Source organism: Vanellus vanellus (assembly GCF_965231255.1).
Source record: "Vanellus vanellus genome assembly, chromosome: 2".
Taxonomy (NCBI): domain Eukaryota; kingdom Metazoa; phylum Chordata; class Aves; order Charadriiformes; family Charadriidae; genus Vanellus; species Vanellus vanellus.
In genome coordinates this window covers 76,161,707-76,189,248 of record NC_138906.1, presented here as the reverse complement: position 1 = coordinate 76,189,248, position 27,542 = coordinate 76,161,707, and the positions used below count along the sequence as shown (strand labels likewise).

Below are 27,542 nucleotides of genomic sequence, written 5' to 3'. Positions count from 1 at the left end.
AGCTGGTCATCTTTGAAATCTGACCTGGCTAACATTTTTCTGTAAAATGCAGTAGTACTAACCAGTCAGAACAAAGAGATGCTTTCAAAATTTGACACTGTTGATTGACAGAATTGGTATCATATGACAGTATTATAGGATGCTGAAATAGCAAAATCATTTCTTGAATCCTACCAAAATAGTGTTTGTCAGTTTTTCCCATAAATATTAGCTGAAATGTGTATAATAAATTAGCTACATTGTAGTCTCGGGGAAAAAAAAGCCCTGAAGGTTTCAGAAAGATTTCAGTCCTCCTCTTATCAATTCTTTATATACAAAACTTGTGCATGTTCTAATTAAATATATGTGCGCATTCATGTATTCTACTGAACGTGCTCAAATTATTGGATGACTAAATGTATGAATAACCATTGAATCTGGATATTTTTCAGCTGCTGCATTTCTTACATGGTAAATGCTTCAAAACCAGCATAATTGTGAATAACAGGCTAACCAAACGACCAAAATGTACTGAACTTTATACTTGGCAGGTAGGGCATATTAGTTCTAAGCTCTGTACTATGTGTACAGCCACTGCCAAGAAAAAAGCATAGACACTTTCTGTTATACTATTAAGAGCATATTTAATTAAGACAAAACGCATAATTATGCTTTTCAGTGTAGCATAGTTCCTTCCCAGGTGAATCAGAATTTAACGTGATGGTCTCCTTAGGTGTTTGCTGAATACTGTGTTCTCCTCATGGTACTTATTCATACTGTTCCAGAAGCATAACCGCATGCAGTGACACATTCACACATGATGCAAGAGCACTGTACCATAATGAAAAGTTTTGCTCACAGATACTCCCTATTAAATAAAAGAAGTGCAAACCTGACGATCACTTACCTTAGTTGCTTTTTCTATTTTCTCCTCTAAGTGTATTCTTATGCGGAACAAAACAGTATCTGAAACTTCAATGTATTTCTTCTAGAGTACTTGGGGAGCAGAGACCCTTGAATGTGTGATCTTTGGGATCCACAAAAGACTGTTTGCAAACACAGTACTTCCTTGTATGATAGCTGCACCCTCCTCTGTGGTCACTGTCCTGAATGAATCTCGGGGACAACACAGGGTTTATGGTACAGAAAAACAGAGCGAGTAAGGTGATGCTTGTAAGAGTGTAGACCTTTCTTCTTCTTACCCATGGCATTTGGTCCCAAGAGTAAGATCAAGGTAGAATCCGACTGCCTTGCTTTACCATCTTCTCTGATTTTTCTGCCCAATATCATTACTATTTCCCAGGGTTTCCCCCCAGCCTCTCTTCTGGTCTGGATTGTTTCATGCCTGACTGTATCAGAAATGTTTATGCTTAGGCATGTCATCAAATTTTGATAAAAGGTGATTGAATCATGAGGGAGCGTTGAGGAAGTTGTGTTTTTACAGCTGATTCCCAAACAAGACTCACAGAAGGAAAAATGAACAGAACCATACATGTTTCCTTCATTTCCAACAAAAGAAACTCATGGGATTATTTGCATTTTGTCTGTTGCATGGTGATAATCTTGAGCAGTGAACAACTGTTGTAGTGGTGGTAATGGCAGTGCAAGCACATTGGACGTTATTGGACACATGTAACTGGAGCCCTGCGATGACATCTTCCTCTGTGCTCTTGATTTCATAGGTATTGCTACTTAAAAGAGGTAGAGATCACTCTTTGATTCCTAGTGCTGGTGCCCTTAATGAAAAGATTCTTCTTTCCAAGGGGCCAGATACCAAAACTTCGTTGAAAACAATGGGAACAGGAGGTGTTTTTTCTTTTTTTGAAATCTGCTTATGTATCAAGATGCCATAATACATTTTAAAGAGTATATTGCTAATCTGTATGCATGTTTGTGGGGATAATGCATAATAGAGTGGGTGAAGAAATGTTTGTATGTGTTTGAAAATCCTGGAGGTCTCAATAGTTTTCATGTTACATCATCAAAAAGAAGTTAACTATCCAACCCCAATTTCCTCATCGTACCTGTTTGCCAAAGAGCAGAGGGACAAAGAAAAATGAAAAATGTTGATGTACAGCTGTCTAATGCTCGTGCTTCCACCATGTGCTGTTAACAGCCACCACCTCTCTCTAGACAGCAGTTTGATTTCAGGCAAGGTGGATCCTGAGAGAGAAAGTGCAGGAGTCAGCAGAAAGGCAGGTGATGAAATTTCAAAGTGGAAGGGTGTTCAGAGCATAGAAATTCTTTGTGCAGGAGGATTTTTCTCTGCGAGAGGTAGTTGTAGTGGTGAAAAAAAAAGAGCTTTTCAGCTGTGTGTTGCTAAGATAGAAAATTTAATCTTGTTGAGGAGCTACAGGCTGAGAGGAGCTTCTGTGGTATCTGCAACCATAGCAGATGTTGGGTGTCTTTGATGTTGGTCCTGTGTGTTGTAGGAGCATATGCCCCTGCAGCACTCAGGGAGAAATGCTGGCACTGCTTTCTTGCTTTGTAGCGGCTGCAATTCCTACCTTGAAGGCCTGTGGCATGGTCTGGTTAAGCATTCTTTTAGGCCACCAGCAAAAAAGAGGAGATGCGTGTTGTCTCTCCTCTCTTGGCATTATACTTCATGCTGTTCCTCCCAGCTATTGTACTGTACTGTTATTTTCTAGGCTCTCTCTACTAAGCCTTGCCCTCAAGTGGAAGTTGTGTGTTTCAGCAGCATGCTTAGTTCTTATCAGCCCGTTGGGCTGAAAAAGCCTTTTCTTTATAACTCCGAAAATATTATTTCAGAAAGATGGTGTGTCTTTGTGTGGTGTATACACATCTATCTATGTATCTCCATGTAAGTATATAAATGCGCATTGTTATATATATGCAATCACACAGTCAACTGCACTAAGCATAGCAGAGATTCTGTTGGTTTGAGGTTTTTTTACATTAAGAAGGACCAAATTTTCTAAATACTGTGTTTCTGTGGAGGGGTTTGTTCAGTCCTTGTTATTCTGATGGTCTGCCTTTAAATTTGCAATGCCGACTCCAGATTCAGCATTGTAATGTTGATGATAAAGTGCCCCTACCTATAAACAGGCATTTATTAATATGGCAGGAATTAACAGTAATACTTTAGTAACTGTCCTAAGATGTGGCAGGCAAAGCAGCTTGACTTTCTTGCAAGTGCCCTTAGGAATGCAAGTGGCAACAACTAAGACACATCTACTTAACTATGACTGTTTACACCATAAAAAGAAATTCACTCTTATAATTATATTCAGAATTATAGAAAGCTGTTGCTGCTTTAGATTATTTGATCTCTCTGGGGAAACTTCCATCAAACATAACAGCCTACATTTTTACTTTGTTAATTATAAAGCTGTGAACAAGAAAATGCAAGGCAATCTCTACTATTCTTAGTGTAATAGTAACTTCCTAAAATATTACTGCCTTTATGAGTCCCAGTGGAGGATCTTTCTTTGTGAGGAAAAAAAAACACCATCCTATTGCATAAATGAGGAAATACATTCCAGATGTATTAAGCAAATAATCAACAAGCATTTATCATGATCTCTTATAAATTCCTGTACTTCGGTTATCTGCAGGTTGGCTTTCACTTCTTTTCTCAGTCTATTCCGTCCAAAACAGATGTTGTTTATTCTTTTGAAACATTAGTTTGTATGTTTTCTGCCAGGACGGACAGATTAAAAATATTCTCTTCTCCTCTTTTGTGTTGATGTGGAAGAGCAGCTGGATGTCGTGTAGAGTAATACTTTGCTTTTGGCTCCTATTGAGGTCTTCCATAAAGACGAAAATTTCTGTATTGCCCTCTATTGGTATGTTTTTCAGAGTTCCTAAATGTGTTCCTGAAGGTGTTACAGGTCTTCTTATTGCTTAAAGGATCTTTTCTTAAAGATGAAAATCTTAAGATGTCAGACAGGATCCATGGAGAGGACTGATCACTTTGTCTTGTCCTTCTGGAATCCCAAACAGCTGGAGATCCTTGGAAAGGATTTGAGGCTTTATCCAACAGTGTTTGTGCATTACTCATGGAAGTCAACTTTCTTGCTTTTTACATTGCCATTCATTATTTTCAAATTGCTCGTTCATTGTGTTTGTTACAATCCAGAACAGTGGCTTTTGTGGATATATTTTCCCATCTCATTTTCACAAGGCACGAATTGCTCTGAGGCTTATGGTTTTCAATGAGCCTATAAAATGCAGTCTTTTCCAAGGTTTTGAATTTTTTGCCTTATTCACTGTTACTTAAAAAAAAAAAAAAAAAGGAAGGAAGGAAAAGAGGAAAAAAAAAAACAAACCACAAACAAAAAGGAAGACAAGGTGCCCTAGTCATTTCAGCTGGAGATTATTGACCTGTGTCACTCCATCTGTGGAAATACTGAAAACCCAGTTGGACCAGTCCTGGGCAACTGGCTGTAGCTGGCCCTGCTTTAGCCAGGGGGGATTGTACTAGATGATCTCAAGAGGTCCCTTTCCACCTCAATCATTCTCTGATTTTGTGTGTTGCAAAAAGGTTCTTCGGAGAATTCGTTCCTTTGGTGCTTTGATGTTTGTATGTTCCACTGTTATTAGTTCTGCTATTGTGTGTGATAATTAAATCATTATTGTTCTACTCCTGCAAGGCCTCTGCAGTTCCCCTTCTCAGAGCATCATCAGTGATGCACGGTTGCTGGGCACTTCTAATTGCAGGACTGTAGCTGAGCCAATGCCCAAAAGTAAACATTTGCTGAATTTTGAAACCATCAGGCCTATGAAACCAGAGCTGCTGCCATGTGCAGCTGCTTTTTGTTGTGTCTGTGCTCCCCCAAAGCACAGCTGTTGGAAGATACTTTATTGAACAGTAAAATCAAATCTCACAAAATTAGAACCAGGATGGCTCTGGGTGCAGTGCTTACCATTGGCTTCAGAAGTACCCCCCTAGCACCCTTTTGCTCTCAATTCATCAACAAACCGTTGTTGTCACTCAGTTGAGCTTTAAGGTAGAAGGCCAAAGAAAACTTCTTACGAAATAAAAATTGATTAGTAATGATTTTGTGTATATATCTTCAGGATGTGCCATAGTAACTCGGTCCTTTGAAGCTTGTAAGTGCTTTCTGGATGGTCACTGAGCACCAGATGGATTTGGCTGCTATTGTTGAAATAATCAGACCTGGCTTTTTTTTTGACAGGCACCATTTAACAACCTGAGTGATAGCCTTGCGCCTTTATTTCAGCAGTGAAACCTATGCTTATGCTACCTCAAGAGACCACTGTAAGCTTGTGGGATACTTCTAAATGTTTACTGGTAATTTTCACTTGTCTTACTTTTTATTAATCTTTTAGATCAAATTTTTAGAAGTGTTAAAGCGAACCCATCAACTATGGCAAATACAGAGAAGAGCTCCCTAGTGATATTAAGGACCCAAGTGTGTGTTTCTTGGCTCAATCAAACAGTATCAAACTTGGTATCATCAGTGCTCTTCCTGCAATATACTATTCTTTTTGCTCTAATCATCTCCTAGTAGTGTGTTCCTTTTTGGCACATATAGAATCACAGAATAGTTTGGGTTGGCAGAGTAACTTTACAATGCATACAAAGCACAGAATTTGTACCTTCTCTTTTCAGTGGTAGCTGGGACGAATAGGAGATACTGCATGTCGTCTCTTGGAATGCTTTTGGCCAGATTTTACTCTGGTAGCCTTTGGGTTTTTCTGGCAGTCTTCATGGTCATAGAATACAGTGCAGTTTAAGGGAAGAGAACAGTACATCTTCATAATTATTTGTGTGCATTGCTTGAAGTGCAGTTGTGTAAATTCACCTTCCTTTCTTACTTGAACTCTGTGGATTCAAAGAGAGGAAAGATCGAAGAGGCAGACTTTGCAGTTTTCCTACCGTAGCATGTCTGTGTGACTATGTGAATTTTGAGGTCAAAAATTTGCAAGGATCAGTGTGTCATTATGATTCTGTGATAATAGCTGTCAGATTTGCCAATTTAAGCTGGTCTAATAAAACTGACAGTGATGAGTTTATCTTGAGATTAGTGGTAGGAGCAGAAGATTGGGGAATAGCACTCCAGTTTTTGGGTCACTGGAAGAGGCAGGTGCGTTCTGCAATCTTGGCAGATGAGTAAATCCTCAAGATGCGTTTGCCACAAACAGACTAGCTGTAGCAGAGTTGGCTGGTTTACCTCTGCAAGAAAGAAGTGGGATAAACTGTTCTTCCTGGAGTTTCCTATTGACCTGACTAGACCAGAATTGGCAGCTGAATTAGCTCGTTCAAGAAGTGGCCTGTACCTTTAGCCTTTGTACGCCACGTAGACATCCTTGCAGTTTCTCTGGCAGCAAAACAGGGAGAGGAAAGGGTGATTTTGTTCATCTGAAATGATTGTCTAAACATATTGTAAATATTGACTGAAGCTAAAACAAGGAATGAACAATGTGACTGGCGATTTTACTGAATTCAGCTTGCTCACCATGCTGTGATTAGGTTAATATCAGCTGTGCAGAACTGTGTCATGGCTGGACCCCTCTGACTGCTGAGAAGTTGGAGAGTGACAAACCACAGATGCTGGTCCAAACTTCCTTCCATCTCTCCATGTTAGGGAAGGGGTGGGCACCGGCCTGTTTCTGCTCTTGGTTTGGTCTATGTGCTCACAAGCCTTGAATGTTTTTTCCTTCTTTAAGGGTGAAGTTTCCCAAAGCCAGTCATGTGGCTTCTCATGAGAATTACAGCTTGGCAGGGATCCTCCTGCTTTGCTTGGCCTGTCTTTCTGGGGTTTTTAAGAAATCTGAAATAAAGTGAATTTAATCTGATCTGAGATGTTGTTACAGGATGCTGTTGGATAGCTCAAGTGGATATGCAGTCAACAGATGTTTATGAGCAAACCTGTGGAAACACAATACTTCTGATTCTTCTTTGTATGCTATGGGAAACTAGGAATGACGACGGTGAAGCCAACGATATATTTTTGTGTGCACGTGCATGGAAATTGAAATTAATAAGAACTGAGCTTTTTTTTTTTTTGCCATTTGGCTAATGACAGCTTAGATCTCATCTGGTCTAAATTGGCACAGCTTCACTGATGTTGGAGTAGCTTTGATGGTAATTCACACCAGCTGAGCTTGTTATGCAGTCCAGTCTGTGCAAATGTGGGTTGGTTTTTTTGCTTTTTACCTCTCATTCTGTTTTCCATCTTGTGCTCTTGTGCTTGGTGATCTTTTGTTCTGCCTCTCATGTGCAAGTTCCAGCTCTGGCCAATTGACTGCACATAAACTACAAGCCTGTTGCAGAGTAGAGCTTCTTTACGTGAATCTAGAAGCCTATTAATTTTGATTCTAGGTTGCATAGATATGTAGAGGATTTATTTCAAATCCAAAATGAGGATATGTACTTTTCTATAGTTTTTTTTTTTTCCTATGAAAAATACAGATTAAAATTAATAGATGAATACATTTCTCGGTAGGTAAGCCCTATTTATTTCATTTGATTTTTGAGAACTCAAAATGAATATGTACTGAAATCTGCTGCTGATGGTGATTCTTTCTTAGAGTTCAGCAGAAGACCTTCTGTTTCTATTGTGACAAGAAAACGTAGGAAGGGTTTACATTCATTCAAGCATCACTATGCCTTAGAGCCTATCCTGTCTTATCTGACTTGGGGGAATTACATAGGTTTTGTAGAAAGAAAGTTTATGCTAACATATGTGCAAACTTCACGTGATAATTATCCAAGGACACCTTGATTAATCTGGTTGTATTTTAATGGCTGATGACATTTTAAATTGTTCAGGAAAGCAGGCAACCATGATGAAAACAGTGCTCAGAAGCTAAAACCCTCTTATAATTATGTGCAACTGCTGCACAATACATCCTAGGAACTGACAAGGAAAATGAAATTGTGATGATTCTGTGGAGTTTATAATATTTTAATACAAGTCATGGCTGTGCAGCTATAATGATTTTACAGTATTTTGTGGTTTGCATTCTTAGAGGTATACATATTTTAAAAGTATGTTAATGAAAAAGAGATGGTGAAAGGAAAGTTAGCAAGTTCTATGGTCCAGCTGAGCAGTGGTCCATCTCACTGTTCTGTCTCATGACCAGTAACATTTGTATCAGAGAAACATGGGAAAAAGCTACATTAGACAAGTGTAATAACTAAATATTGCATGTATGCTAGTATGCTTCAGATTGCATATATATATTGCATATGAACTAGTGTGCTTCAAATTTCCTCATTTCTAAGACAATGTTAATTGCAGTAGTTCCCTAAGGCTTGATGTTTGCAAAAAAATATAAAGCATGGTGCTATAAAATGGTTCATAAACATTAGTCTCTAGGCTGTGGCTGGTTCTTGTCTTCCACTCTGCACTGCTGCATAAGGGTTGGTACTGGGACAGGTGCTGTTTAACATCTTTGTTGGTGACATGGATGTTGGGATGAAGTGCACCCTCAGCAAGTTTGCCGACAACACCAAGCTGTGTGGAGCAGTCGACACACTGGAGGGGAGGGATGCCATCCAGAAGGATATGGACAGGCTTGAGAGGTGGGCCTGTACAAACCTCATGAAGTTCAACAAGGCAAAGTGCAAGGTCCTACATCTGGGTCGAGGCAATCCTATGCACAAATACAGGCTGGGTGGAGAATGGATTGAGAGCAGCCCTGAGGAGAAGGACTTGGGGGTGTTGGTTGATGAGAAACTCAACATGAGCCGGCAATGTGCGCTCGCAGCCCAGAAGGCCAACCGTACCCTGGGCTGCATCAAAAGAGGCATGGCCAGCAGGTCGAGGGAGGTGAGTCTGCCCCCCTACTCCGCTCTTGTGAGACCCCACCTACAATATTGTGTCCAGCTCTGGAGCCCTCAACATAAGAATGATATGGCCATGTTGGAGCGGTTCCAGAGGAGGGCCACGAGGATGATCCGAGGCTGGAGCACCTCTCCTATGGAGACAGGCTGAGAGAGTTGGGGCTGTTCAGCCTGGAGAAAAGAAGGCTCCAGGGAGACCATATAGCAGCTTTCTAGTATCTGAAAGGGGCCTACAAGAAGACTGGAGAGGGACTTTCTATGGGGGCATGTAGTGATGGGACGAGGGGTAATGGCTTCAAACTGGAAGAGTGTAGATTTAGAATAGATATTGGGAAGAAATTTTTCACTCTGAGGGTGGTGAGACACTGGAACAGATTGCCCAGGGAAGGTTTGGATGCCCCATCCCTGGAAGTGTCCAAGGCCAGGCTGGATGGGGCTTTGAACAACTTGGTCTGGTGAGAGGTGTCCCTGCCCACGGCAGGGGGGTTGGAACTCAATGATCTTCAAGGTCCCTTCCAACCTAAACCATTCTATGATTCTAAGATATTTCTTTCAAGCCAGGAATGCTTAGCAGTTAGCTGACAAGGCAAAACTTGATGATGCTTATTTTCCCCATATATACAGTATACTGCACACTCACAATCGTATATTTTATTAAGTGTAGCTTTTTCATATATGGCTAATCTTGACGTATAGAGTAAGGAAGTTTTTTAGTCTCAGTGTCTTCTGATAAAATGGACTATTTAAGAATTTTAAATGCATGTCCTGGATTCATACTTGTTTTCAGTTTGTCTTAAATTCATCACAAACAGTATGAGTAGGTAATTGATTAGATGAAGTAAGGTAAAACTGTATAATTAAGATTCTGTTAATGCAGCATCATCATGTAGAATTTAATACATTTGGAAGTTCAAAAGCTTAAAGTTGGAGCAGAGTACAGAAACTTCTGTTGAAGTGTATTTTCATGATTCAGACGTCAATTCTAGAAATGAATAATTCTGAGCTGTGTCATTCACTTAGTTAATTATTTTGTTTCTTTGAGGAAATGACTACTATACTTCAAATTTCCTCATTTCTAAGACAATGTTAATTGTAGTACTTCCCTAAGGCTTGATGTTTGCAAGAAAATATAAAGCATGGTGCTATAAAATGCATCATAAACATTAGTCTCTAGGCTGCGGCTGGTTCTTGTCCTCCACTCTGCACTGCTGCATCACTGTTGGAAAATTATTATCTTTCATTGTTTAATTCCCTTTGGGTTTGAGATAAGCCAGATGGTGAGGTCGACTTGTTGGGGAGTTTTCTGCTTGGTATTATCAATTTTGCAATCCCTTATTAGTAATGGAGGAGCTGCAGCATGTAATCCCCTTTGGTCTAGCTGGTTTTACATACCTGCGCGTTAATTTGATAATTCCTACTATTTCTTATATTTAACCTCAGTTCAAACTCACTGCACGGTACAGAAATGGCCAGCTTCCAAGTAAAAAATAGATACTTAAACATGGCATTGCTAATTAGTATGTGGGTACCTTTACAGGCTTTTTTTCTTACAGACTGTAATAACAAGATTATAGAAATGTCAAGGGAATTTAACCACAATAGCGTGCATTGCTTTATTTATTTGGGTTTTTTTAGTATATGTTAAGACATATCCTTTTATGCTTATTTTTTTGGTAGCAGAAATCTAGCTCCTGACAGCGATGTGAGTTGCAGAACTAGAACATTAATGAAATTGTAGCATGAAAGTCAAGGTAGTGGTTGCTGGACAACTGAGATGACCTGGAGTTTTTGTTTGTTTGATTTGAGTGAAAGATGATTTATATCAGGATTATGATGTGAAGTACTGTATTCCTGGCAGAGGTTCCTGCTTTCCAAAATATTAAAGTAAAATCCAAATAATTATTTGTAAAGATCTAAAGAAAGAAGCAAAAAATACTGTTTAATACTATTTGCAGGGATTGCATAGATTTCATAGAGTATGAAGCTGAGCAGTTCACCATGCTAGCTAATCTTATGCAGTTTAGTGTCTCATGGAATTGGACATCTTGTATCTTTAGTAACTTGTGGGAACCCCTAAAATCTCACATTTTTATTTTGTTGACTGTAAGCATCCCACTGCAATATTCTTAAAGGGGTGCACGAGTGCATTTGTGGAGTTTTGTTTTTATTTTTAAAAAAAAACAGACCCTACTGACTGATGGTTTGCAAGACTAAGAGTTCTTTGAATGTATCATAAATTAATAGTCAGTTTGTAGAACCTGTATGGCAATAGCTTGTTAGGGTTTACAGTCCCCCAAAGCTGAGGACTGGGCACCCACAAATCAGGCAGTTCGTCGTAAAGGAGATGTCAGAGCCCTCTTCTTGTTCATCTGTGAAATGGTGCCATAATCCCAAGAGCTGTGTTGAATATTAACTAGTTTGTCCAATGTGCCTTGAAGTTCTTCTGATTGTGGTTTCATGAGGAAGGTAAGCCAAAGATGCTATTAAAAATGTTGCCGTGGAAAAAACGTGCAGGTTATCTACCCAAAATTACATGCTTAACCATTCACCGCAGAAAGAATTGACAGGGAGTTCGCATGTAAATAACCTCAGAGTGTGTTAATTTAAAATGTAATGTATTGAGAAAGAATATCGCACTGTCATGTTTTACCTCCATTTTTTTTTGGGGCAATGTTATGATACAGTCTTCCAGGCTCTTTTTATTTTTAAAACCCACTGAAATGCTGTGCAGTAGCTATACGTGAAGGTTTCTGTTGAGATGAGTGTTTTGGGCTTTTTCCTTAGCAAAGATTGGGCATGATTTTCCTACAAAGAATTACATGCACACACACACAAAACCACAATCACAGTTGCACAGGCATGTCTTGGTATTAAAATATTATAAATTCAACAGAATCATCACAATTTCATTTTCCTTGTCAATTGCGAGGATGTAGCAGGGAGCGGAAACCTCCCGAGGTCTATGGTCCAATCCCCTGTTCAGAGGAAGTCCAGGCAGAACACGTTGCTTTGTTCAGTCAAGTTTTAAATCTCTCCAAAAAAAGCCTGTACCCATCTATCACTCCAGTAAAGCAAGCTGTCCCACCATGTCTGTAATTCCAATGAGGTCATGGCTCTGCAACTGCACTTAGACTTTTAATTTCTCCTGTTTGCTTCCTGTGCTGCGTGCGTTTGTGTTCAATCTTCTTGTGCTTTCAGGAGAGAGACAGCGTATTCCTAGAGCTGCCCACGCCACTGCCATCTTCTAAAATGGCCGTGAGTTTGCATTGTCTTTAATATTAGCAAGACTCCTTGCTCGCCGGAGGGAAAGGTTGACAGGCATATGGTGGTAGAGTGCAGAGCAAGCAGTAGCGTTTGGGCTGATTCAATCTTTATTCACAGTTATGCTGATACAACTTGTATTTACAAATACCGTTATGCATTATGTTCAGTGGGTATATGTAGATAAACTGATTATGTGTACTCAGATATTTCTTTACAAGATGCACAAATGCACATCAACTGCTGAAAGCTGGCCCCTCTGTGTTTTCATTTGGTTGTGTTTTCTTTTTCCATTTCCTGGGAGAGGGTGAATGAATTCTTAGGATACTTTGTGCTGGAAAACCTGATGTTATTTGCTGTAAATATGGAATATGTTAGTTGAGATATCAACTTAGAAAACATCCATTAAAGTAAAATACAAAGTAAAACAAAACAAAAAAACAACCAAAACTGCCTTACTTATACTTTCTACCTTAAAAAAAAAAAAAAAAACAAAAAACACAAACTGCACACACACAAAAAAAAAAAAAAGAAAAACAAACCAAAAAAAAATAAAACCCAAACATGAAACTGTATGTAGCTGGAAAGGGATTCATAAATTTCAGATGCCTGTTTAAAAAAAAAAAGTATTAAAAAGAGGGTGAAGAAAGTCAAGAAGAAACAGTTTCTATTGACTTGTTATTTCTTTTTTAGAAAGGTCACTGAAAATTTACACAGTGACAAAATAACAACCCAATTACTATCTGTCATGTAAAACTAAATGTTAATATATTTCGGAGTCTCCTCTATTGACAAGTGGGACTGATATTCAACATGGACTTCTCTAAATGAGTGCAGAGCAAAAATTACCAGACAGTTATGAGTTCCTATAGCAATTGCTGTCAACTTTCAAACTGTAAAGGAAACAAGATATAATGAAAAACTATCTGTCAGTTTATTTTATAGGAAGAGATCTCTTTTTAATTTTATTTCTGATAGCTATAAGAGACACAATTTGATCGTGAGAGTAAATGTTAGAAGCACAGCAGCCCCTTTATCTAGCACTTTAAAAAAATCTCAGTGGAAAATAGTATTTCATTAATTGACATTACATGGGAATTATAGAATTAGGGGGTCCAACACTTCTTTTATCATTCATTTCTTTAAGTGTCAGTGGCATTACCTCTCCAAAATTAACTTTGGTGCATAACAACAGAGTAATTATCTGTTGTGAAAAAGGAATGTTAGTTAGAGAACTAGTGACTTTTTTTGAGAAAGGAATCTCTTTAATAAGGGGGTTTCAATGGCAGTTTTTCAACTGAAAAAGTGAAATTATTTTTCTTAATATCTTCATTCCTCCAGAAAGAAAAGCAGATGAATAGTCTTCTTTTTTAGTTCCTTTAAATATTTCAACAGCGAATTAAAATACCATGTAATCAAAGCAGTAACCTTTCGTTTATGTTCTATGTATATCAGAACATTTCCATTCATATAGTCCATGAGGATACAGAACGCACTGAGTGAAGCTTAGATCTTTCCCATTGAGGTACTGTGATACTCATACACACCCCCACACACCCCCAATTACACACTTGAGCCTGTCTCTCTTTCCTCACCAAGGCAGTCACTTCTGCGCCCCTGCCCTGTGCACGAAACAAGATGGTGTTCAGTAAGAAAGAAACTTTTCCATACCTTACTGAAGTCTGTGTGGGTTTTTTTGGTTTTTTGTTTTTCTCTGTTGTCCTCAGTGGGCTTCAGATTATATACTCCTGTAGTTTTCAATCAACTTCTAGTAAAGCCTAATTACATTTTTAGCCCACCTTATTTACAGTTTTGACTGCTTATTGAAGGAGGCTGTTGTTATAGGAGCTGGAAAAAAAGGCATACAACTTTGTTTAGTAAGTAGTACTGTTTTTCTCACAGGCTGTGCCTATAAGTAAGATGGAACAGTACTTGGGTGAAGGGTTCCAACACGTTTATCCACAGGAGTTTGTTTAGCTCTGGCTTCCTCTGGGAACTCGCAGTTAGTGTGGGCTCAGTGGTACCATGACTTGCTGTCAGCTGAACTCATCCAGCATTCACCCTGAGCTGGGCACAGGCTGAGTCGGGCTCTCTGCAATTCAGTCTGGGGCTGTAGGCATCCATCAGCACCTTTCCAGTACGCAGGAGGCTCGGTCCCTCAAAACCTCCATGCTATGTCCAAGAGAGAAAGAGAGAGAGAAACCTTCTTGGTTGGAAAGCCGGAGTCCTGGGGGGAGCAAGGTGGGGGCAGGGGGTAATTTAGGAGGCAAAGGACATTGCTAAGTTTACATCTTTTCCTGTGAAGGACCGCTATTTGATTCTGTTTCCATGATGATCGTTCCCTGTGGAAGAATTGGAACTGCTAGACGGAGGATGGGGTTCTTGCAAGCTTCTGCCTCACTAGGGCAGTAGTTGGAAAGCATGAAATGGGTGTCTAATGACAGCAGGAAAGGACAGCGTGCACTTGCATGCTGCCCTGCCTTCTCTTCTTTCTGTTCCTAGTTGAGTGGATACTTAAAGGGAGGGTGCCAGAGGGGTGGGAAAAGGCTTTTTTCAGCGGTGTCCAGTGATAGAACAAGATATAATGGGCACAAACTTGAACATATGAAGTTCCATCTGAACGTGAGGAGGAACTACTTTACTTTGAGGGTGACAGAGCACTGGAACAGGCTGCCCAGAGAGGTTGTGGAGTCTCCCACTCTGGAGGCAATTCAAAACCTGCCTGGATGCCATCCAGTGCACCTTGCTGTAGGTGACCCTGCTCTGTCAGGGGGGTTGGACTAGATGGTCTCCAGAGGTCCCTTCCAACCCTGACCATTCTGTGATTTTGTGATTCTGTGAGTGTGGGAACATCTAACTCAAACTTTTCGCATGTGGCCCCTAAATGTGTGCTTTTTGTTGTCTTGGTGCCTGACTTGGGCCCCTGGGGTCTGGTTTGCTGGTAGTGTTGAGTGCTCACAGCTGCAGCTGTAATAATAGGGAGCTGTACTTTGAACATATTAAACACTGTGTAATGCTTGATGCTCAGAAACATCAGGTTCCAGGTATCTCAGACTGGGAGCAAAATTAATAGATGCTTTTGATCTTAAAGGCTCTGTGCCCACATTCCCAGTCTGCAATGCAGGAGTCAGCAATACTTCCTCAACTCACTGAGACATGTGGAAGAAGGAAAAGAAGTCCTTAATATTTTTCAGGAATTTAAATATTGCGGAACTGAATGCTTCATTGGGAAGCTTATAAAAGAAAGAATGTCTCTTCAGAGCTCTGCTTGAATATTGCTCAGTGTGTAAGGCACTGAGGGAACATATTCAGCAATGCAAAGAACGCAAGCAGGGATCATTAACCGTTGCCTCTTTTCTGTGCTGAACAGAACAAAGTCTTGTGGAAAGATTAATACTTGTTTGTCTTATTGAAGACAGCATTGTAATGTATTTCTAAGATGAACGCATCTTAGTGTTCCTCAGGCAACCTTAATTCTAGCGTTTCAGAATGCGTGAAGATTTCATTGAAACAGCAAGTGTTGTATTAAGGCTCACTTTTGTGGGCCATTTCCTGCTTGCTTGAAATTGAAAACTGAAAAATTGAGATATTCTGTTGTATATCATCACATTCTTATGGGTCATCAGTGTAATATAACTACAAGCTTTGTAGAGTGATTCTGTGTGTGTATACCTCTATAATTATTACACATACAAAATATTAGATATAATTGAGAATTTATATGAGCATAGTGGGATAATCATGTTTTTTTTCAAGGAGCTATGGAAGTTGGAGTGCTTTATGTGGCAGTCTTTGCCTTCTTTGAGTATCTTTTCTGAGGAAATTCCCTCCTCCTCCAAAGGTAAATAAAGCTGTTCTGTTTTGTGCTGTTGGTCCCTGTGTAAGGGAGTAAACTGTTCTATTAATACATATACCTAGGGAGAGAGTAGTTACAGGGTTATCCTGCAGCCCATCTTTTTGCAATGAGCTTTCCCTTCATTTCTGGCTGTTAGTGGTATAACTCTGCTTGCCAGCTATAACATACATCAAGAGATTGTCTGTGGGATGCTAACATGTTTACATAAGCACATGTGTACAGCACCAGCTGGACATCATCAGTGTATCGATAACTTAGTGTACCACATAATCTACTATAACACACACCTTGTGTGTGGGTGCCACTCCCCAGCCCGGGACAGGAGAGGTTGGCCAGTGTAGGTGTGCTGTAGTTGTACTTCATACCAGCAGAACCAACTACTCGCTGCTGAAATTGGGCTGACACAGACCTTTTGCTGATGAAAAGGTGCATCATCAAGAAGAATCTCTTCAAACTTTCCAAAGCAAACCAAGTTTTACCAGTTCACTCTGTTGGGGACATGTTGCTGTTGTCTAATAAGGTAATATTTTGGTTTTCATTTTAGCAAAGCGTATACTTCCCTGGGCATATACTGCCCATCATACCTGGAGAAATGTCCTTTCATGTAAAATGGGACATTTTGCTATTCATACACTTTACTAGGAAATGTCATTAGAGATAGATATCATAAAAGGGGGATTTAAAAGTGTACGTTGAACGACTACGTATAAACTTAATTTTGAACATATAAAATAGCAGTAATATCTTGCACAGATATTAGTCCCTGATGGAAAAGCAGGTTCCTGTGGGATTCTTTTCCTTTTCTACTGATTTCATTTACTGTAGGGTTGTTGTAGTCACGCCATTTTGATAGAAAGAATTGCAGAGCATAATCTGTTTCACTTGTATATTTTATTTCTTCTGCATCTATTTCCATCATCTTTTTACATGCCTTGTCAGCTACATGGCAAGAGAGGGCAAGAAGCCTCTCCACAAATTATTCCAAGTCCCTCAAGCAAAACCTTTCCTTGTGTCTTTTCCTAAGCTTTTCTTGCATAGTTTAAGCGGGACGCCACAATGTTATATTTCTTCCAACTGCAATAGTGTAGAAGCTGCTAATACTGTATTGTGTGAACCTCCTTCAGCCACTTTATGCTGAACTGTAATACAATTTGTCACGTTTTAATACATCATTATTTTTCAGAAATAAACGCTCTGCTGCCAGAACTCAGGAATTTCATACAAATTAGGAAGTAGAGGAAACAGTTAATTTGGACTTTAAGGAATAATTACTTCCTCTTCACTATTTTATTTTCACCTGCTTCAAATGGAGATGGTGGGTTAATTTTAAAGATAGTCTCTAACTTGTTCTACTTGTAAGCAAGAAAGGGATGGAGGTCTGGCTGTGATCCTGTAGTATTACTGGTGAGTAAGATGAGCTGAAATAAATGAAATAAATTATAAAATTTTAAAAAATGGCTATAGGCACTTTGTGCAGTGCAGGAAGAGGGAGATAAGGACAGGAGAGTACTCAAAATGTAATTGTATTTGTGTCACATGAGTTCCTAAATCATGATAGAGGTTACTAGAAATGATGAAACTAATTAAAAGAAATCTGAGAAAGAAATCCAAAAGAGAAATTAATGTGTGGTGATTACTCTGAGATGAAAGATTTTTATTCTCTTCCTTCTAATTATATAGGAACGCTTATTTCACGATAAAAATTGAAGCTGAAATGGGCACATAGGGTCAAAATCATCTAATCTGATTCACCTGTCGAAAAGATAAATGTTTTGTCTGTACATGTCTTATGATAGAGTGAATAATTATTTGTGATTGTCTCTTGCCATTTACAGTAGAGCTGAACGACTGGCTTCGACCAGATACCTAGCAGTGTGTAGTGGTGAAGTAGCCAATGGCATCCCCTAGAATTGGGCTTCTGCACAGCATCTTCTTGCAGATATCTCTGCTTCCACTTGGAAGCCTCCCCAAATCCAAAGAGAATACATTAATAGCCATCAAGTTGATAATCACCAGGTACAATTTCAAAAGATGAACTGAGTAGGAGGGAGAACTCTTTAGCCTTGAGGGAAGACCTTCAGTTCCTGCCCCAGAAGAGTGCTGGGCACAGCAGTGCCGTTCCATGGGGTCACTGAGCAGGCTCAGGGTTAGGCACAGCTCAAGTCCTTTCGCGGGTGATGCAGTTCAAAGAGTTGTGGCTGCACAGAAGTCCAGCAGCGCACTACAAGCTAAAGAAACTAATTTGTAAGTTCAGGTTTTGCTCCATCTTGGTGTTCTTGGGAACATGGGCATGAGAGAGGAAACAGATTTTAGGCCCAGGCAGAAACACAGGTCATGGATGGATCACAATGCCTTTTGCTGAGACACAGAACTGAGTTTCCTGAGGTGTCCATTGATGCTACAGCTGCATACTTTCCCTTTTATGTGTGCCATGTGTACAAAACATACCAGGAGACTAGTTGGAATCCATAGGTATATTATAGGTGCAGGTAAAGATATTTGCAGGTTGGCAGGTTGACAAGCACCAACTGGAAACACTATACTCGGGAGCTATGTAGAAAGAAATGCAAGAGAGTCCTTTTGTGACATTGTCTGCTTGGTGGTGTCTGATCTTGTATAGTACTTCCTTCCTGTAATTATTTTTTTAGAACATATCCATGTATTTGAATAGCATGAGACCTATTGACAGAAATGATTTTTCCCAGGAACGCGCAATGGTCGAATTTTTTGGATGGGAGATCAATAAGAAGGCATGACTTGGAAAGCCAGTCACACTTTGAAGAGCCCTTTGGGAGCAAAAGTGAGAAATGTCCTTCAAACTGTTGTAGCATAGGACTGGTGGAGTAGCTCTATAGTAAAAAGGAAGGAAAACTGGGGGTAGTGCTTCTGAACAAAGATTTTTCTAGCCTGTGCTATATGACAATGTGTTTAGGTACACCTGGACCTTTCATGTTGTGATTTTTTTTGAAATAAATTAATTGTGTGTACCTGGAACCTTGTCAGAACTGCTATGAAACACTGTAGTGGGATTATGTTGGAGTTCATTGTGTTGGACTATATATGCTGCACTTCAGTATGAAATCTTTTTATAGCTTTATCATCAGAATGCTGAACTACTATTGACAGAAAGATTTTGAAATTTAATGTTTTACATTTATTATGTTTCTTACCTGTATCATTCTAGGAAAGGAAGGACTATTATCTCAACCCCAGTTATAAGGCAAGTGATGCCTACGTGATCATGAGGCTTTTCATGAGTTTCTTCCAATTGATGAGTTTGTGGCAGAAGGGTGTAGTTGTTAAATCATAAACCTTATCTGTCGATTTTTTTCATATATTGTAAAGCCAAGGGATCCCAGTCATGAGCCCAAGGCTTCTTTATGGTAGGTGCTGTAGAAACACAAAATGTGGTGTTAGTCCCTGCCTGTAAAAGTTGAATATACTGTGCAGTGTCAAGCTTTCACGAGACTGTGCTGCTATCAGATGAACACAATTTTTAACCTTTTAATATATACAGGTGGTCTGGCCATTCTGATTTTTGAACAGGAATATCAAACATACTAATAGCATCCTGTGCTATGATACATAACTGCTGCCTCTGTATCTTTTGAGGACGTCTTAATCTCTTGACGATTGTATCACATTGTGATGGTCTTTGTGTTCTTGTTCCTTGCTCTGCATGTTCTTCTTGAAGAAATGACTACTTCATAAGACAGTAAACAGTCAAGTTTGGAATTGGTGAAAGTTTGCCAAGAAAGTTGCACCTGGGGGCAATGAATATATATGGAGTGAATTTGTCCAGCTGTACTTATACCCCTGAAAAAATGAGATTTGTAATTGAATTTTTGAACTGTATTGTAGACTTGGTCTTTCTGCCAAGTGGCAACCCCTCATGTATTTCTTTATTGCTTTTATTTCTTTCAAATCTACATGGCTTCAATGTCTAGGGAGATTTAACGGTATTAAAAGATATTAAAAGACCCAAAACCTCAAAAATCCAACTTTGTCTGAATGAACAAAACATTATGAAAGGAATCAGAATTTGCTTTTACATACACAGAACAAAAAGAGCAGTACTGGAGCCCACAGGCAGAACCAGGAGAAATAGACCCAAGGAGTCAATCCGTTTTTTTGCTCTGTGACATAAATTATGATAGCAAGTTGCACTGTCCTCCATGGAGAATGTCCAGTCTTGAGATATACAGAGGTAAAGGAAAAAAAACTCAAAAACTAAGCAAGCCATTTGTTCGGATACGTGAGCTGTAGTACAGAGAAAAAGGAAGACCATATACCATAAAAGTGTTTGTAGTTAATGACTAATATCTGCTGTTGTGCTTGGGAGCTAAGTGCATACTTTTACATAACTTGAAAGGTTGAATGTTATTGCAGCGTATGGTTACGAACTTTGAAAAAAATATCAGAAGTTTCAAGTAAGATTCTGTTTAATGGTGGTTTTGTCATTGATTTTGTTGTGAATGCTTAAGAGGGCTTGTGGGAATGGGAGAAGTGGACTCGAGCAAAGATAGGAAGATGGAAAGGAGCCGGGGAAGAGGACCACGGAATTCATAATTTCAGAAGCAGAAAGATAAAAGAATTGGAAACTGAAAGTGTCAGTCCGAGGTGGGAAAAAATAGGGAAAGTTCCTCCTTGTTGTTGCTTTGGTTCGTTCTTTCCTCTTCTTGCTAATTTCGTTTTCCTGTCCGCTGCTGCTCTGGTCATCCATTTCCCCTTATGAGAAATGTTTTCCTCTCAGCTATTAGACCTGGTGAAATATTGGTAATATGGTAGAATCTGTGTTAATTACCTATTAAAAGGAAGTTGAATCTGATGGATGGCTTCCCTGGGTAGATTTTTTTTTTAATAGGCTGTTCCTTTATTATGTACCCAGCTATTCTGATGAAGGAACAAAAATAAACATACGTATTAAAAACTCAATCAAAGCCTTTAAAGTTACTTTGCTTAGTTTTCAAGCGGAGCAAACAGAACAGATCAGTCTGACCCAGGAGACAAAGCTGTGGTCTCAAAGTGACTATTATTGTTAGAAAATTATTCCACATATGAGATTTAGAAAGACAAGTTCTTTTTCCACAGAATAGGCATAATTGAATGTTTACTTCTTTTCTTGAGTTCTTGAGGAGTAGCTTACTTAGCATGCATAGTCTGAAAGCCAAGTCCTTATTTTAGGAGGCAATTTAAACTGAATTGCACGCGGGAGCCTGAATGCATCAATTTAACAGAGTTAGAGAATAATATGACAGTTTTGATTTTTGCTTTTGCTGAAGAGAGCAGTTCAGAAGGAAACTTCAGTAAACTTTTTGGCCTCAGTTGCATAGCATGCCAGCCACCTGACCTTGCACTTTCAGAAGCTCTTCTGTATTAAACTGACACCTTAGTTGTTTGTTTTTTTTTTTTTTTTTTTCTGTAGAACTTTCACTCCCAACATATGGGAATTTAATCTGAAGTAGGAAAAAAATTAAAATGGCTTATTTTTAACACGGGTAAACACGGTTTACCTCATTGCTGTGGCCCTTGTATAGAACATGCATTCCTAATGATAAGTAAATATTTATTTTGAAGAAGCTGCCTTTCAAAGCCACGTTCATAAACTGTCCATTAATCACATAGAGCTCAAATGTGAGCATAGGTCTTTGTTTCAGGAATTTCTGATGTTTTGTGTCAAGTCACATGTTCATTATGTCTATAACTTACTTTCTACACAGTTTAAAGCGAAGATTTGTTTTATAAAACATGATGTGTAGTCTGTGTATCCTTGAGAATCTGTTCACCTCTCTTCCCAGAGAGAAGTTCCTGAATTTGCTTCATTAACAGCCATGGCTTGGACTGAAAGCAGGAGATCAAATTCAGGTCTTTGCTTCTGGAACTCATCCCGGCTTTCAGCTACACACACTTTGGGTATATTCATTTTGGGGCATTTTTTGAAGAACACCTTGTATGCAGACTGTTGTATGCTCCTGACTTTGCCTCAATCCAAGATCAAAATTTAATTTCTTTCACTTTTCAGTAACTGCTGAGTATAACAATTTGAAGACCCAATTTAGGCTCTATTGAAAGAAAGATTTCTTTTTTGGCAATTTTACAGCAGTAGCGAAAATTGTTAAGTAAAAGCCAGTATAGATATAAGAGTACGTGTGACTGAAGTGTATAACAAAAAAGTTTTGTCAACCTGTTCCTACTACTATGTTGCAAAATATGTCTTAAAAATCTTGTACAGTGCAAAATGTCTTGCCTCACACTCCTTGAGAAGGTAAATGTTTCTGTCTGTGGGTATTTCTGAGGATTCAGTGGGATATAATCCATGAGTTCTGGCAGGTCATTATATACGCCTCAATGAGTAATTACGAAGCTTCCCATCCTGGCTGATCAAATTTAGATTTCATTTAACAACATTTTTTGGAGAATAACATGATTGGTCTACATTTATGTGTAAACTGATTCATCTGGGCTGGAAGCTTAAGAGCAGGACAGATAGATATGACTTCTCAAGGATGACAAGGACTCTTGAGCTCCCCTGTAAGACACAGCTGTGATGATACAAACTTCTGGAGTCAGGTTGGACTGTCTCAGCCCCCTTTGTGCGAAGCCAGTCAAACCGTTTTATCCTTTCCTTTTCCATCTTTGGCTACCTGACATGCAAAGCTTCCAGCGGTTTTCTTCTGGTGGGTTAATCAAGTTTTTCACGTGAGGCAGCAGGAGCCTGGCAGCGTACAAACCTTTGAGAGCCAGCTGGGGAAAGCTCATGTGTCAGGAAAGCTTTATCTATTGGTCTGCGTTATTTCAAGCAGTGATGCTACGATTCCCCCACCAGGTCCCTGGAGTCTGCCACTTTGGCCTGGTCTCCTGTCCGAACTTCAACCTGTTTTCTGCCACATTTAAAGCTATTCTGTGCTCATTCTTTCTGTCATGTTGACTCACCTTCACTTGACTACTTTGCATACTACTTCGCGTACTACTTCCCAAAATTCAGTGTATATAAACATATATATGTTCTGTGAAAAGCTTTGGGTTGATGTCTCACTCAACTGGGTGGTTATCTGCACGTTTAACTTCTAAGCCACCTGGTCATTTCCAATCAGAAATATGTTTAGAAGTGTGCTTTAGTCTTGTTGAGTTGCCCAAGGTAGTTCTTCAGATGGTTTAAGTCAACGCTACATTGACTTGGAGCTTTACAAATGGGAAGTTGGAGAAGAGATCAGAGATAAAATAACTGAAGATAAGGAGTGCAATGGAGATTTGCCAGTGCTGATTTGAGGAGGAATTCTAATTATCTGCATTTTCATTTTTCTTGTCTGTCTTTTTTTTGGGGGGGGGAGGGGGTGAGGGGGTGGGTGGAAGGTTCTTCTCTGAGTAGAGAGAATTCTTCACTGATATAGCTTTGACTGTGGACACTTGAGAGGTTTGTGGTCTGAAGGCTGATAATTGTACAAGAATCACCTGAAAGACGAGTTCTGCAGCTAGGTGTTTATTCATAGCTCAGATGACAATGTTCTGAGCCGCTAGGCAGATAGCTGGGTTAAGAATTTTTTGTCTGCTACAGAGTGCAAAAACCTGTGATGTGTTCCAGTCCTCCTAAAACAACAACAACAAAAAACCAAACAAAAAAACCCACCCAACCAAAAAAAAAAAATGCTGGTATAAAATCAAAACATTCATTGCAGAATTAAAGTGCATAGCAAATCAATTAGGTATAAAGTGTGAGGAAAAAATAGTTACAAGAGTTAAAAAAGCACAAATCTTAAATGTAAAGGTCTACTTATCAGAATATATACTCATTCTGCTCATGTTCGGTTGTATCACTTTTTTTTCCTGTCCAATCTACCAGTAATCATCAGTAATGTGGGAAAGGAGGATCGTCACCTCCTATCATGTATACTTAAATGAACATCAGTGAAATGATCAACATCGGCGCTTAACCTAGCATCTTTAGGTTTTGGGTTTAATGCCTCTGTTGAGATTAAGCAGTGGCTCTTCAGAACCCTTGTGGATATTGCTCCAGATGCTCTACTTTACCTCTGGATGAGAGCATGGGTTGGCTTAATCAGTCTTCAGAAATGTCCATATGTGTATGAAAGTCTGGCACTTTTGAAATGAATAGGAGTTTCTCTACTGAGGCAGGAGTTGATGATCTAAGAAAAACAAGCTGGAAGTTTGGGGAAGCAACACCATTGCAACGAATTATTTTCCCTTCTTCATAGCCGTAAAAATATAATGACTTTTATATACTGGAGCATGGAGAGAAATAGTATTTTCAGCTTGGAAAAGAAACAGTTTATGTTTTACACTTAAAATCAAAGGTCAAAATCTTTCCCAAACACAAATTTCACTACATTGCATGTAGTCATTATCCTTTCTCTAAAAATAAGCATTAGTAGCAAATAGGGCAGTTCTTCCCATAAGGTGGCGTGGACCATAGGTTTCCAAGGTCAGGTTAGCTCAAAGACTGTTGGTTGGTCTAAGCATACTAGTTTGGGCAGCTCTGCCATGAGGTATCTTGTGAGTCCCAGTCCTCTATTTAGGACTTCCACAATTCAGTTGATAGACTGTCTGCTTTCAAAGTTTAGAAAGTGCAAAATCTTGTCCATGAGCACACAAGAAGGGACAAGGCAGAATATGCAGACTCCTTTGGGTAGTACTATTATGAAGTTGACCAAATTCCTGTGCCACTGCAATACAGCTGAGCTTGCAGATGAGGCACGGAGGGGTTTTGCTGAGGACTTGGTATTCCAGGTAAATAGGCAGATTCAAATTAATTAAAAGAATCAAAGTGATGGCTGTGTCTCTTTTCCCAAGCTTGTTATGCCAGCCTCAATTTAAACAGGACTCTGGACTGTTTTGTCTCAGCATTGAACGTGACGGCATACCTCAGGATGTCATCGACGCCCAAATAACAGGAGCTCTCTCCTTTCTGATTGCAGAGACTGAGGTCAGAAAGACGACTTCTGCTTCCCGTCTCCTGCATGATGGTGGGGAAGCTGCCGAGTTCAAAGTTTCCAAAAAAATTAGAGTTTAAATTAATACTGGGGGAGGCAGGTATGGCCTTGGTCTAGCTGGATAGCTGTGAGATGTACGGTGACATTATGTGACTCAGGAGCACGCTGCCAGTGCTGATGGTGAAGAGTCAAGTCTGTCACACGTGCATGCACCCTTTCAGCATAAGTGTGTTTATTTCGGCATTTGTTTAAGTTTTAAAAAGCTCTGAGCCTTAGCGAGAGCAGCTTATTTTAAAATCAGTAGGATGATGGCTAAACATGGAGTTGGTTCCTGGTGTTGAAAAAATCCCTGTTTAATGACTCAGTGCTCCTGCCCTGTAAATGAAGGAAGGTATGAATATTTACTTTGCTGGCAGAAATGTTGCATCAGTAATATCTGTACAGCTCTTCTGTATTAAACATTCTTGTCTTTTTAGTGCTGCATAAAAGAGGCTTTTGTACGTGGGAGCGGTGGCTTGTCCTGGGGCAGCAGCCTGGGAGTTCCCTGGTTGGAGGTGTGATGCTAACGCAGCAACATCTCTCATCCCATTGCTCTGTTTCTTCTAGATGCCTCGAAAGAGACAATTTGGATCCCTTTAGATGTTGGTAATGATGTTAATGCTGCATAGGCTTGGCCTGGTCTGTCAGCCCAAGTGAAACATTCTGCACAGGCAATTCATGTTTACATGTCTTATCAAACACAACTGAGTCAGGTGTGAAGTGCTCGGCTCTAAGGATAGTAAAGGGAAGCAGCGTATAGCGTTATGCAGCGTTTCTCAAAGTCTGTCTGAAACACTGGAAACAAATTGCCAAAGGTGTGGCTTTATTACCACTTTTGATTCCTGGACTCGGTGATATGCGCAGTCTCGCTGCAGTTTTTGATGGAAGTGGGATCTCTCCTGTAGCCTTGAGATCTTGCATTTGGCAGTTACTTGTACGCTTTTCTGTCTTGCCACTTCACCTCCCCCCCCCCCGCCTTGGTAAATAGGTGAACATTTTATCAGCAATTTTTTCATGTTTTGAAGCTAAGCTCTTGAATTTTTTATCTTGTTTGTTTCTTTATTGCAGCTGGTGCGCAGGATAAAATTGGCTGGGCATTTGGCTTGGGTTTGGAGAGGCTGGCCATGATCCTGTACGATATCCCTGACATCCGGCTGTTCTGGAGTGAAGATGAACGCTTCTTGAAGCAGTTTACTGTGCCTCACATTTGGCAAAAAATAAAATTCCAGGTAAAATAATGTGTATGTATATGATAATAATTTTCTGGCAGTAAGAAGTGTGTGTAGCCGTAGAGAATATCGCATAATTAAAATTCTGTGCCATTAACAGATTAGGTTTTAAAGCAACAGCTTTCCAGCTATTACGATTCTCTGATATACTGCAATAAAATCCAGCTTTTGACAATAACATTTTTTCCAGTCAGATAATGTTGTGAGTTGCTGCTGATAGCCAGTGAATATCTCTGTTCTGAGTAATACTTAAGCATAAATTTAACTTTTAAATTTATTCAGAATAGGGATTGATTTAGGCCTGTGTCTGGTTTGGGTATGTTCTTGAATTGCGTCCCTAATTCTGTTTCATTATAGAAACGTGTTTGATGCTAAGTGTTCAAATATTGTAATACATTCCAAATTTTTCCCATTGTTTTTGCTCTACATTCATTGAAGTCAACGTGAGTTGCACTGTCAAACTTTGGCAAAATGCTTTGTGAATGTGCCTCGCCATCTTCAATGTGTCAGCTCTTTACTCCAGCTAATAGCTGGGGGAGAGTGCAGGCTCGCCTTGTATTTCTTTTGTAACTTCTCTACTGAGGTGATTTTCGTAATTGAACTGAGTGGAAATGCTGCTTCCATAATATGCTTCGGCATGAGCACAGGAAGGTTCAAGTCAGCTGGTATCATCGCTCTTTGGGAGAGTTCAGCTGGCATAGCTGTGTAGATGCTTGGCAAAGTCTGAAGTACTAAAGCAGCAAAATGCTTTTTGCTGCTGCCTTTTACCATTTCCCTTGCTTTGTTTGTGAACAGTTTGATTATGTTATTTAAGAATTAAAAATATAAAAGGGGAAATCAACAGTGATAATGCTCAGATGATACTTGAGCAGCATCCACATCAAATCAGTAGCAGCATCCGTTTTTTAATTCATGGCAATTCTGGCACATCTTCTCTGGTAGAGTCAGAAGTCAAAATGGTGTTTGGATAGGTTTGGGGGTGGGATTTTTTTTTTTGTTTGCTTTTTGTTTGTTTTAGTTTAGTTTTGGTTTTTTTGTTTGTTTGTTTGTTTGTTTGTTTTTTGTGATACCAGCATTGAGGTATTCAGATTGTAGTTATCACTTACAGAAAGAAGACAGTTTTTTGCCACTGTTCCTGAAGGTGGGTCTGCCTGTAGATTTTCCTGATCTCCTACAAAAGGTTTGTTATTCTTTGCAATAAGGAGTGCTCGAGTGTCCTTCTTTTCAGCCCATATCTTTCTGATTGGCATTGCTCCTGAGGATCATGGATTGTGTCTTCATTTATAGATTGCGGTCTGATCTCTGATGGAGTTAAGGTGAAATTTCTTTCTTGCTTTAAAATTGTGGATCCAAAACTCAAACTGATATTAGCAGTAGATTGGGTTTTTGGGGAAAGGCTCAGATTGTCAGAATGATATGGTCTAATGTTGAAGGTGAGCCAAAGAGAGGGCTGG

The 27,542-nt window shown here is 39.5% G+C and overlaps 1 protein-coding gene across 1 annotated transcript in view; it reads left to right on the top strand.

The window, feature by feature from the left end:
* FARS2 (phenylalanyl-tRNA synthetase 2, mitochondrial) overlaps positions 1 to 27,542 on the top strand; it is a 256,771-nt gene that overhangs the window by 127,186 nt on the left and 102,043 nt on the right. The window contains exon 8 of the mRNA XM_082498981.1: positions 25,928 to 26,088. Coding sequence (XP_082355107.1) covers positions 25,928 to 26,088 — 161 coding nt within the window. The remainder of the gene's footprint in view (positions 1 to 25,927; positions 26,089 to 27,542) is intronic.